The following is a 12,055-nucleotide window of genomic DNA, read 5'->3' as shown; positions in this document are numbered from 1 at the left end:
AATTTTCCTGCATGTAAATGCGATTCAAGAAGCAATTTCACTCTTTCCTAGGTACAGTAGCTGGTTCACATCCATACACTGCACAGGAGAAACTCTATGGGCTCATTCATATCTATGCATGTATAGTACCCACATACACTGCAGCACAGAAAATGAAGGCCTTTAGACACATATTTAAAACACGGGTTAGAAATAACATACTTGCATATATGAACCATCAACATTTTAATAATTATCCAATCATCTTCTTTTAGGGTGAACCAGGTTCACGTGGAGAGCCAGGGTTCTCTGGAGCTCCAGGAAAACAGGTAAGTGTTTCACAAAAAATTAATTTTTTTAAATATTTTTACACCAGTACAGCTTAAAGGCCATTCACATCCAAAATCGACATTTCATGTTTGAAACATGACATGTTACCTTTACAGAGCGAGAAATTTGTATCTTGCTCCTTCAGTGGATTCTTCATAACATAAAATACAATTGTTGGGAATCCATCTTCAATGACAAATTCATTATGGGCTTGTGAGAGGGAGTAAATACACAAACTAACATGAGAAAATCTCATCTTTAGCAACACTAAGTGATATGAGAAGCTAGCCTAGCAGGGTATTCAGCCTATTAAAGTTGAAGATGGAATTGCTTTTTAAAGCAGAACTTAAGTATTTTTTTCACCTTTCCATCTATTAAATCTTCTGCCCTTGTTGTTTTAACTTTGTTTAGTAAAACATTTTTTTTTCTGCCAGTAAATCCCTTATACGGCCCACTTCCTGTTTCTTGACTGTTAAAAAGCCTAAGCTTATGACATCACAGTTCTCTGTCTCACTCTTGTGAGAATTTGCAAAGAGTCATAAGAGGGCCAATGAGAGCTGCAGATCGGGAAGTGTGTCTGTGTAAATCCAGGAAGTGAACAGGCAGCAGCTTCAGCTGCCCACAATTAAAATGGTTGCAGCCAGACTCAGTGGAGGGAGATTTCTGCAGCATATTTGGCAAGTACAGAATCACAGTATATATAAAATAATATGCAAAGTGGTTGGAGGGAAGCTTCAGAATGGCAAAGAAGTTTTTATTACAAATTATGTGAGCAGACTGCAGTTCCTCTTTAAGTAACTTTTGTATTGTTATACTTAGTAAGATAATTCTGAACTTAGGTGACCTTAGTTGCTTTATTTCCACTGATTGTTGAGATGAGACTATAATAATACATACGAGTGCATACAATTATTTTCTATAAAAGCAGAACGTACTTTGTGCTTGAAAAGTGAATCACACTGTGTGCTACTCACTAAGAAAAACACTTCAATGATTAATAGAAAAGAAAAAAAAAGGAACGTGACTATACTCACTGCTTTTATTGGATTTGATTGTCTACAGAATTCAGAATTATATGTATTCCATTATCTGCATTAGTTCTACAACAAATATCATTTCTAGAAAGGGAGAATGTAAAACATACAAGCATGTCCCAATGCTGCTTTCATATGGTATTTTTCTCTTCTAGTAAGTAATATTGTTGTCTTTCAGGGAGAAAGGGGTCCACCAGGAGAAGTTGGCCCCAGGGGTATCGTAGGTATAAAAGTAAGTATGTTTAATATTTGACTCTGTATAACATTCCTAAAAATTAAAGTCAAGAATTTGCATGTTGATTGCTTCCTAGCATTTTACTATGAGTGTATGGAAATAGCTAATACGCTAAGTTTTATACCTTATAATTTTCAGTATTCACTATAATTATTATTCACTATAATTACTGTTACAAAAGGTAATGCCTTTTTTTATTATAGGGGGATCGTGGTGAAAGAGGACAGGTTGGACCAGGTGGTGTTGAAGGAAAAGCGGTAAGTAGAAATAGAACAGCATAAAATTATCAGATCTTTACAAAATTTAAAGATGATCCAGTTTTCCTGTAATACTTATATATGTATTTATTTATAAAAAAAAGCAATAATTTTACTAACAGACAGTACCGTTCAGATTGGATTATTGATGCTGCTGTGGTTTATAGCACTAGAGGGCACATGGCCTTTAAACAGTCTTTATACCAGGGGTAGGCAATCTGGGGCCCTCCAGCTGTTGCAGAACTACAAGTCCCATCGTGCTCCTGGGAGTAATTGTAATTGCCAGCCTTGCAATGCCTCATGGGAAATGTAGTTCCACAACACCTGGAGGGCCCCAGGTTTTCTACCACTGCCTTATACCAACATAAGATGTTAGAAGACCTGTGCAGGATATTTTACTAGTGATTAGTGTACTGGCTTGGTTTCAGTTTGCTGGACATTTACCAAACCCTGTCTCAAATCTGCAACATGGGGCAAAGTACTTTGCAAGGTCAAACCCTAGCAAGGTACCCTCTCCATGTGGCCTGGTATGCTCCAGGAGAGAGTGGGGCTGAACGCTTCATGGCCCTCCCTTTCCAAGTCCAGCCAGGAAACATACTTGGATAAGACCCCTTTCACACCAGGGCATTTTGCAGGCGCTATAGCGTTAGAAATAGCGCCTGCAATCTGCCCTAAAAAAGCTGCACCATTGTCTGTAGTGTGAAACCCCGAGGGCTTTCACACTACAGCGGTGCTCTGGCAGGACATCAGGGAAAAGTCCTGCCAGCAGCTTCTTTGGAGTGGTGAAGGAGCGGTGTGTTTACCGCTGGCAAAACGCAGCTATTGCGGTGTATTGCTGGCGGTTTTAACCCTTTCTCGGCCGCTAGCGGGGGTAAAAGCGCACCACTAGTGACCGAAATGCACCGCAAATCCGGCGGTAAAACGCCACTAAAAATAGCAGCGTTTTATCACCGACGATATGGGCGGTGTGGTGTGAAAGGGGTCTAATGCCACAAACACACGATCAAACAATCCGGTGGAAAAGTCCGGCGGACTTGACGCTCCGGCGGACTTTTTTTAACCAAAAGTCCGGCGGACTAAGATTGGAGTTTTGGACACCAATCTGTCCGCCGGACTCGCATTTCGGCGGACAGTACGGGTGTGTGTGTGCCAGTCCACCGGAACTTTTGAAATAAACTGACTTTTCCCTCCCGGAGAAAAGTCCGCTCATTTTGAGCGTGTCTCCAGGTAGCCGGGACCAGCGAAGGAGGCGTCGCTGGCCCCATCACCTGGTATGGACTTAAAGGGGAATCCCTACGCTGAAAAAACGGCGTGGGGGTCCCCCCCCAGGTCCATATCAGACCCTTATCCGAGCACGCTACCCAGCCGGCCAGGAAAGGGGGTGGGGACGAGTGAGCGCCCCCCCCCCCCCTGAACAGTAACAGGCCGCGTGCCCTCAACATGGGGGATGCCTTGGGGAAGGGGGGGCCGTGCGCCCCCCCATCCCAAAGCACCTTGTCCCCATGTTGATGAGGACAAGGGCCTCTTCCCGACAACCCTGGCCGTTGGATGTCGGGGTCTGCGGGGTCTTATCAGAATCCGTGAGCCCCCTTTAATAAGTGGGCCCCCGGATCCCGGCCCCCCACCCTATATGAATGAGTATGGGGTACAATGTACCCCTACCCATTCACCTGTGAAAAAAATATTAAAAAAAAACATAACACACAAGGATTAAAATAGTTTATTGCACAGCTCTGGGGGTCTTCTTCCATCTTTGGGGGTCTTCTTGCCGGACTCCTCCGCTATCTTCTGCTAGCTCTTTTACTAGCGGAGGAGCCCGGCTTTCTTCTTCGCCACCGCCGCCCTCTTCCTCCGACTTCGGGGGTCTTGTCCCCCTCTTCGGGGGTCTTGTCCCCCTCTTCGGTTCTTCTTGCCGGGCCACCGCGCCTTCTTCTAGCTCTTTTACAAGCGGTGGCCTGATCTTCTGTCGCCGCTGCCACTGTCGCCGTCTTCTGTTCTTCTGTTCTTCTCTTCTGGAGATGTTGCCTCATCGCTGTCTCCGGTCACTATGACAGAACACGCGGCGTGCGGCGACTTATATAAGGACATCACCGGATGATGTCCCCGCCCATTATGATGTCACAGTCCCAGCATCCTCTGGGACATTTTTTTCACAGGTGAACGGGTAGGGGTACATTGTACCCCATACTCATTCACATAGGGTGGGGGGCAGGGATCCGGGGGCCCCCTTATTAAAGGGGGCTCAAAGATTCCGATAAGCCCCCCACCCGCAGACCCTGACAACCAGGGTTGTGGGGAAGAGGCCCTTGTCCTCATCAACATGGGGACAAGGTGCTTTGGGGTGGGGGGGCGCACGGTCCCCCCCTTCCCCAAGGCAACCCCCATGTTGAGGGCACGCGGCCTGGTACGGCTCAAGGGGGGGGCGCTCGCTCGTCCCCACCCCCTTTCCTGGCCGGCCAGGTAGCGTGCTCAGATAAGGGTCTGATATGGACCTGGGGGGGACCCCCACGCCGTTTTTTCGGTGTGGGGATTCCCCTTTAAGTCCATACCAGATGACGGGGCCAGCGACGCCTCCTTCGCTGGTTCCGGCTACCTGGAGCCACGCTCAAAATGAGCGGACTTTCCTCCGTGTGTGTGGGCGAGTCCGTTCATTTCAAAAGTACGGCGGATAGTCTGGCAGACTTAATGCGCCGGACCTAGTCTGCCGAAAAAGTGCCGTGTGTGGGCAGGTAGCTCGTTCGGAAAGTCCGGCGGTTTGTCCGCCAGACTAAGTCCGCCGGATAGTCTGATATGCGGCATAAGGGTTTGGCATGGATTTTAAGGGGGACTCATGTCATTTTTTTTTCTTCTTTAGGACATATGCCTGGTGCTGTTGAGGAGTGCAAAGAGGGCTGAACCCCATGCAAAATGTCTAATACCAGTGCCTAGTATAGATTTTGGGGGGGTTGCCTGGGGTTTCCTACAAATCTATTCTTGACTCTTATTCAAGCATGCAGCTTAGTTGGCCAGAAAAGGAGGGGCAGCGAAGTGTGCCTCCCCATCCTGAAATATATGCCCTTAGAACGTTGTTTCCATGTTAATGGGGACATGGACCTTTTTCCCACATCCCTGGCCTAGTGGATGTGGGGGTCTTTGTGGGGGCTATTAGAATCTCAATGCTCCTTTTATAATAAGGGGGCCTTCAGATATCCAGCTGGTCCATGTAAATGAGTAAGGGATATTTAGTACCCTTAGATACATATTCACAAAAAAAAAAGATACATATTATATATACAGACACACACAATTATCCCCTGATGAAGAAGGCTGCTCTGTGAAATGCTATTGCCCAGAGCAGGTAAGTATAGGCATGTTTTTTTTGTTTTGTTTTGTTTTTTATAAAAAAACTAAGAAAACCCCAAAGGTTTACAACCACTTTAATGTCATCCGCTGATTGTAACTTTTTTTTCTGCAAACTACATTAAAGCTATTATAACATAATAAAAACTACTTACATGGATTGGAAATAGTGTGCTTCATAGGATAATTAAAATCAGTATAACTTATTTGATTTCACATGAAAACTTTTTTCTTTCATACAGGGAGTAAAGGGTGAGCAAGGACCTCCTGGAATACCTGGACCACAGGGTATTCCTGGAATAAAAGGAGACAAGGTAACGTTCTGATAATCTAGTATTATTCAGAATCATATTTTATTGTATTTTTATGTAGTCTATATTTTACTTAAAGGGGAAGTATTGTGTATTTCAGGGAACACATATTTTAAAGTGTATGAAAAATAATACCACTTATTTTATATGCTCCCTTTTGGTCTGTTAAATAAGCTATTTCATTTTTTTTTTAATCTGTTGGATTAGTGGATCAGTGTAAGAAAACATAGTTTTTGATCCTGCCCGAATCTTGTGAGCTAATCGTTTCCTGTGTTCTTTGCTTGTACTGTGCTTTTATTGGCATTATTCCCAGATCCCTCTGTGGACTACAAAACACCTTATTCTTATGTTATGCAGAAAAGAAGAGGGTAAGGTGTTCTGTAATTCTGTCCCAAGGTGGCAACACATATTTGCTATAAATAAAGTACGATGAGTGAGTGTTATCACCATGAGACAGGAAGAATGTTACTATTAGCAGGATCACTAGGTGAAAATAAAGGAAAAAAAGGTCTGCAAAAAAGGAACCCATTGCAGCCACCACATCTTAGAACTGGAAAGCTGCAAAATATTATTATTTTATTTTTGTACTTGGGTTTAGACACCCTTTAAATTATTATACTTATAATACTTAGGTTTATATACCTTTTAAATTATCATTACAGTGTTTAACGTGCTTTTAATATAATTTTTAGCTTTTTTTTAGGTGTTCTTTCATATTTTTGTTTTTGTCATAAATATAGAGGATAGATTAATATCATTCTGCACTAAGTGACAGAACACAATTACTCTACGTCTCTCTTAACAACTACATAAGTAATGCATTATTTTCAATGAGTCATATGACTGAAACTTTTTTTGAGAGTAGGAGCTGTATAAACACACTGAAAAGACTTTTTGTATCTGCTTTTTTTAGCAGCTTTTCCAAATGATAGTACTGGGACCCCAATACAACTATTCTTTTATTTCTCAGTAGACTAAAGTGTGTCCTTAAATATAATGGTATGAATGAAAGTATCATTGCATCCGAAAAGATTGTTCAATCACAAATTTCTTAGCAGGTTGAACAGAAGATGGCTTCTTTAGTCTGAGTTCCTGGCATGGGTAACATGGGTGTTGCCATTTTCAGTTTATGCGCAATTTACAGGGAAACCAGGAATGAAAACATTGATTGGATCTGACCATTGGCTATATCTTCTAGCACACTGCTGTAGCCTCTGTCATCACCTGTAAACTGAATCAATGCATTAATGAAATGATATGTGAATGTAAACCACGCTGAATGTTGCTATAGCTCATAATGTATAGTATTTGCTGAAATTTAAGCTTTTTATCTTATATGGATGCTTTTGTCTCCTACACTAGACTTACTCATATTTCCATCTTCTCTTAACAGGGTTTCCCAGGAAAGGTTGGAGGAAAGGGTGATGTGGTAAGGGGTTTATACCTTTATTAAATCACTATCTCTGTTTTTATCTTTACCTAACCACACCCGCTGAAAATTCATTGTTTCTTTTTCAGGGTGACCCAGGAGTTGAAGGTTTGGCTGGAGAGAAAGGAGAAAAGGTTAGCAGATCTGATCAGTCATCATAGTCTTTATAGAATTTATGTCATTGTCTTGTGGGGTATTGGTGTCATGCTGTTTTGTGCCACATATACAGTGGCATTTTCAGGGATGTTCATTAATGAGTTTTGTTCTTGTTCATTGTCAGTGCATAGTTCCAATCCTGGCAATTTACCTATTCATGAAACCTTACTAGTCCAGGATGGGTCTAGCACAATTGCAAAACATATCTTTCAGCAGGTTCGAGCGCCTTCTTAGTACCAGAAGGCTGAGGCTTCCTTTAATCAGGGCTGAAACTGTTTGAGGAAAAGACACTGTATAGTTTCTCAGCAGTTTCTCGTAGCTGCAGGACTAGTTTTACTTTCAGTTAGGAAGCAGCAAAAGGGAAATGAAGGTGTATATATATGGTTTAGGACCACTTTACTACAATGGTTTCTCTAGTAATTATTGTCACATGTGACCAACAAAAGCTGTATGGTTTTCCACTTCAAAGTGAATCTATGGCCAAGCTATGGATATTCAAGTATTTGCATATCCCTACCAAGCTGTAAATGAGATTTCAAACAAGCCCTTAATGACCTCTGTAACTGCAGGTGCTGTGAATCAATTCATCCTTAGTAGGAATGGGCCAAACACTGCCCCGGTTCGGTTCACACCAAAACTTGCGAAAAGGCAAACAATTTGTGTGAACACCATTGAAGTCTATGGGACATGAACATGAAAAATCAAAAGTGCCCATTTTGAAAGCTTATATGCAAGTTATTGCCATAAAAGGTGTTTGAGGACCTGGGTCTTACCCCATGGGACATGTATCAATGCAAAAAAAGTTTTAAAAATTACTGGGATCTGAGGGTCACCTTGATAAAGGGGGCTTCCAGATTCTGATAAGCCCCCCACCCGCAGACCCCCACAACCACCAGGCAAGGGTTGTGGGTATGAGGCCCCTGGCCCCAAAACACCCTCATGTGGCCTGGTATGGTTCAGGGCGCCATGTACAGCTGACTCACAGGTGTTCAGCTTCGGCTATTTTCGGCGGCTCCGTTGCGGTTCGTACTGTACCTGCGCAGTACAGGGGGGTCATTATGCGCCGGGGGGGGGCCCTTCTCTGCAGAACACCAGGATCCGACAATACATTACAGCCACAAGCAGTTTAAATTATATTTTTTCCTTTAGAAATGTAATTTTGCTGTGGTACTGTGCTAAACATGAGAAAGGTGCGCTAATTTACAAGCAGACTAAGGACACCTCCCAGGCATGATATTTAAAGGAATATTTCATGTTTATTGTTTCACTTTAAGCATTATTAAAATCACTGCTCCTGAATAAATGTCAGTTTCTAAATCTTTTTTTGCAGTGATACATGTCCCATGGGGCAGGACCCAGGTCCACACGCTGTTTTTTTCAATGATTTTTACCTATATTGCCAGGATCCGACAATACATTACAGCCGCAAGTAGTTTTAAATGACATTTTTTCCTTTAGAAATGTAATTTTGCTGTGGTACTGTTCTAAACACAAGAAAGATATGACGCTTTACATACTAAGGAAACCCACAGGCACGATATTTAAAGCAATATTTCATTGTTATTGTTTCACTTTAAAGTGGAAGTGTGGAAGTAAACCCATCGATTTAAAAAGTAAAAAAAAAGGAAGCCGGGAATGCTAACTGCACATTGGCTGTGCTCTCAGCCAAACTATCAAACCATCCAATGGCTGGTGTCATAACAAATCACATGTGCAGCACCATAGCAGTTGAAGATTAAACAGAGGCAAAGATGGCAGCTTCCTTGGCTGAAAACGATAGGGGAGTTTACTTTCACTTTAAGCATTATTAAAATCACTGCTCCTGAAAAAAACTCCCATTTTTAAAACTTTTTTGCATTAATTCATGTTCCCTGGAGCAGGACCCAGGTCCCCATACACTTTTTATGGCAATTACTTGCATATAAGCCTTTAAAATGTTTTTCATGTCCCATAGACTTTAATGGCGTTCCGTGGCTTTTGGATTTGCTGCAAACGCAGCTTAATAATAAAAATCACAGTTTGAGTCGGACTTATGTTTGACTCAAACATCAGGCTCATCCCTAATCCTTAGGTATGAAGTTTTACTGTTATGATGATTTCATGAGGTTTGGTACTTGCACAAAAAGGTAGCATATTCCCCACAAGAAATAAGACACAACCTGTAAAGCAATACTTTGGGGCAAATTTACTAAAACTGGTGCACACTGAATCTGGTGCAGCTATGCATAGTAAACAATCAACTTCTAAAGTCAGCTTGTTAAATTAGGCTTTGACAATGAAACCTAGAAGCTGATTGGTTACTATGCACAGCTGCTCCAGATTCTGTGTACAGTAGTTTTAGTAAATCTCCCCCATTGTCTTTGCTCCAGGTCAGCTGAGTCACAAGAGCAAATCATTTGAATGAATGGATAACCCAACCTCCTTTCTATATAAGGATGGGCTCAGAGCAGCCATATTATCAGCTTGTGTTGGAACTGTTAGGGGGAGCCAAATGTTCTGTGTAGGCAGAGATACTATTTTTTTATTATCATTCTCCCCACCCCCATAAACTGCAGTGGGGTGTGCTGCAAAGTTTGGAAACTTCAATAAAAATTCACAAATGTCTGTGAACCTAATCCAGGCAGACGCAGTCATTTAACCAATTGCCAACCGCGCTATAGCCAAAATATGGCTACAGCAAGGTCGTCCTTTTCTAGGAGGGCATCTATTGATGACTTCCCAGAACCCCGCCCCCCGCATGCCCTTGAGACATACATCAGGTGCGCTCTGTGATCGATGTGTCCTTTGGACATAGCTGATCACAGATTGCAGTAAAGAGCCAATCACAGCGGCCCCATGTAAACAAATGCTGGTTATCAGCTTTTCCTTTCCTCACGCTGGTCCTGTATAAGGAAAGCAAAGTCGATAACCGGCTATCCTGTGACATCAGGACACAGGTCTTTAGTGCCCTGATTATCAGTGCAGCCCCATCAGTGCCAATCAATGTGTCCATCAGTGCAGCATATCAGCTCCACCTACCAATGCCCATCAGTACCCATCAGTGCAGCTTATCAGTGCCCATTAATGCCCATCAGTGCAGCCTCATCAGTGTCCATCAGTGCAGGCTCATCAGTGCCCATTGGTGCAACCTCATTAGCGCACATCAGCGAAGAAGAAAAATTACTTATTTGCAAAATTTTATAACAGAAACAAAGAGAAACTTTTCTTTTTTTTTTTCAAATATTTGGTACTCTTTCATTTGTTTAGCAAAAAATAAAAAACAGTAGTGAATAAATACCACCAAAAGAGAGTTCAATATGTCTCAAAAACATTATAAAAAATGTCATATGTTTATAGTGCTGTATGACTGCGCAATTGTCATTCAAAGTGTGACAGCACTGAAAACTGAAAATTGGCCTAGTCAGGAAGGGGGTGAAAGTGCCCAGTAGGCAAATTGTTAAGCTGGCTCCCTCTGTCCTTAGAGATTATATGGCTGTTGAGTTCCTTCTTGGGAAATCGGGATGAGCTGAGCTGTTGAAATAATGACTTGAACCATTTCAGTGCTTCTGCTGTGAATTTTGAGGATGAATTGATCCACAGTGCCTGTAGCTTCAGAGGTCAATTAGGGCTTGTTTCAAAGCTCACTTAGGCTGCATTCACAGTTCAGGGTTTTGAATCGTGGGCAGACTTGCCACCAATCTACCCACGATTTGAAATCACTGATGTGTGAATGGCGAATCGTGGGACTTGCATTTGACATGCCATTCATTTGAATAACACCTCAAATTGCGGCGTGGGTCTGGTGTGATAAATCGCGCTGCAATCAAGGCTTCATGGGAAGTATGTCACCCAAAAAGTTCAGGAGCTACTTTTGGGTGACATGCTTCCCACGATGCGTGTTTCCACGATTTATTACACAACAATTGTGGTAGATCAGCACCGTGACTCAAAACGCTGAAGTATGAATGCAGCCTTACTGCTTGTTAAGAATATTTGAATATGTTCATAGACTGTGATCCTGACTACAGGTTCACTTTAGGAAAATGCTTCAAGTAAATACTAAGAAACAGAAAATATAAAATCAGTTCCTTACAATTACACAGTCACCAAGTCATCACATACACGTATCTGCCGCATTTTTATAATCAAAGTTCAGATCATGATTTATTTTAGATATGGCTATAGTGGGGAAGGGAGGAAACACTAATAGGCTTATATTGTGGTAGAGGGAAGTTATTTAGTTATGGAAGAGGCCTGGGGCCATCCTAAAATATATTTTTGAAACAAAGTTCTGAATTTAATGTCAGAAATCTGTGTTTAAATATCACAATTCTGAGTTTAAAAGCTAGAATTCTGAGGTTAAAAATCTGAATTCTGAGATCAAAGTCAGAATTCTGAGATTAAATATCTGACTTGGAAACTCATAATTTTCACGGTTAATCTCAAAATTCTAAATTCTGATCACATAATTCTGATTTTTAAACTCAGAATTCTGATTTTTGATCACAGAATTCTGACTTTGAAACTTAAAATTCTGACATTGAAACTTATAATTCTGTCTTTGAATCTCAGAAATTGAATTTGAATCTTAGAATTCTGACCTTGAAACTCAGAATTATAAATTTTTAATCTCTGAATTCTGATTTTAAGAGTCAGGATTTGTTTACATTTTTAGGATTGCCCAAGGGCTCTTCTGTAATTTTTTAGACATTTAGCAATAATATTAATGAAACATGTAATCTTTATTTGAATTGTTTTAAAAAATTACTGAGATCTCAAATGAAGAACCAATACTGATACACTAAAACTTTACAGACAACTTGACCATCACACCTGTATTAATTTGTTAGCTATCCCATTCTAAAATGTTGGCCATTTATATGATTCATATTTGAGTTTGGCACCTCTTACCCTATTAGTTACTGTAGCTGATAAATTTTATGGATGGGCAAAATAATCTCTATTTGGGTTATATGGGTTTTGGTCTCTGTGTTCATTAGAGAAAT

At 41.5% G+C, this 12,055-nt stretch overlaps 1 protein-coding gene across 1 annotated transcript in view; it reads left to right on the top strand.

Moving 5' to 3' along the window:
- Nucleotides 1-12,055, top strand: part of COL9A2 (collagen type IX alpha 2 chain) — a 102,294-nt gene that overhangs the window by 75,665 nt on the left and 14,574 nt on the right. The window contains exons 21-26 of the mRNA XM_077481925.1: nt 255-308; nt 1,522-1,575; nt 1,782-1,835; nt 5,417-5,488; nt 6,879-6,914; nt 7,004-7,048. Of these exons, the coding sequence (XP_077338051.1) occupies nt 255-308; nt 1,522-1,575; nt 1,782-1,835; nt 5,417-5,488; nt 6,879-6,914; nt 7,004-7,048 (315 nt within the window). The remainder of the gene's footprint in view (nt 1-254; nt 309-1,521; nt 1,576-1,781; nt 1,836-5,416; nt 5,489-6,878; nt 6,915-7,003; nt 7,049-12,055) is intronic.

The sequence above is a fragment of the Lithobates pipiens genome, unplaced genomic scaffold, assembly GCF_037356315.1.
Source record: "Lithobates pipiens isolate NorthernLeopardFrog02 unplaced genomic scaffold, aLitPip1_a1.2 Scaffold_16, whole genome shotgun sequence".
Lineage (NCBI taxonomy): Eukaryota > Metazoa > Chordata > Amphibia > Anura > Ranidae > Lithobates > Lithobates pipiens.
This window is presented reverse-complemented; position numbering and strand designations above follow the sequence as displayed.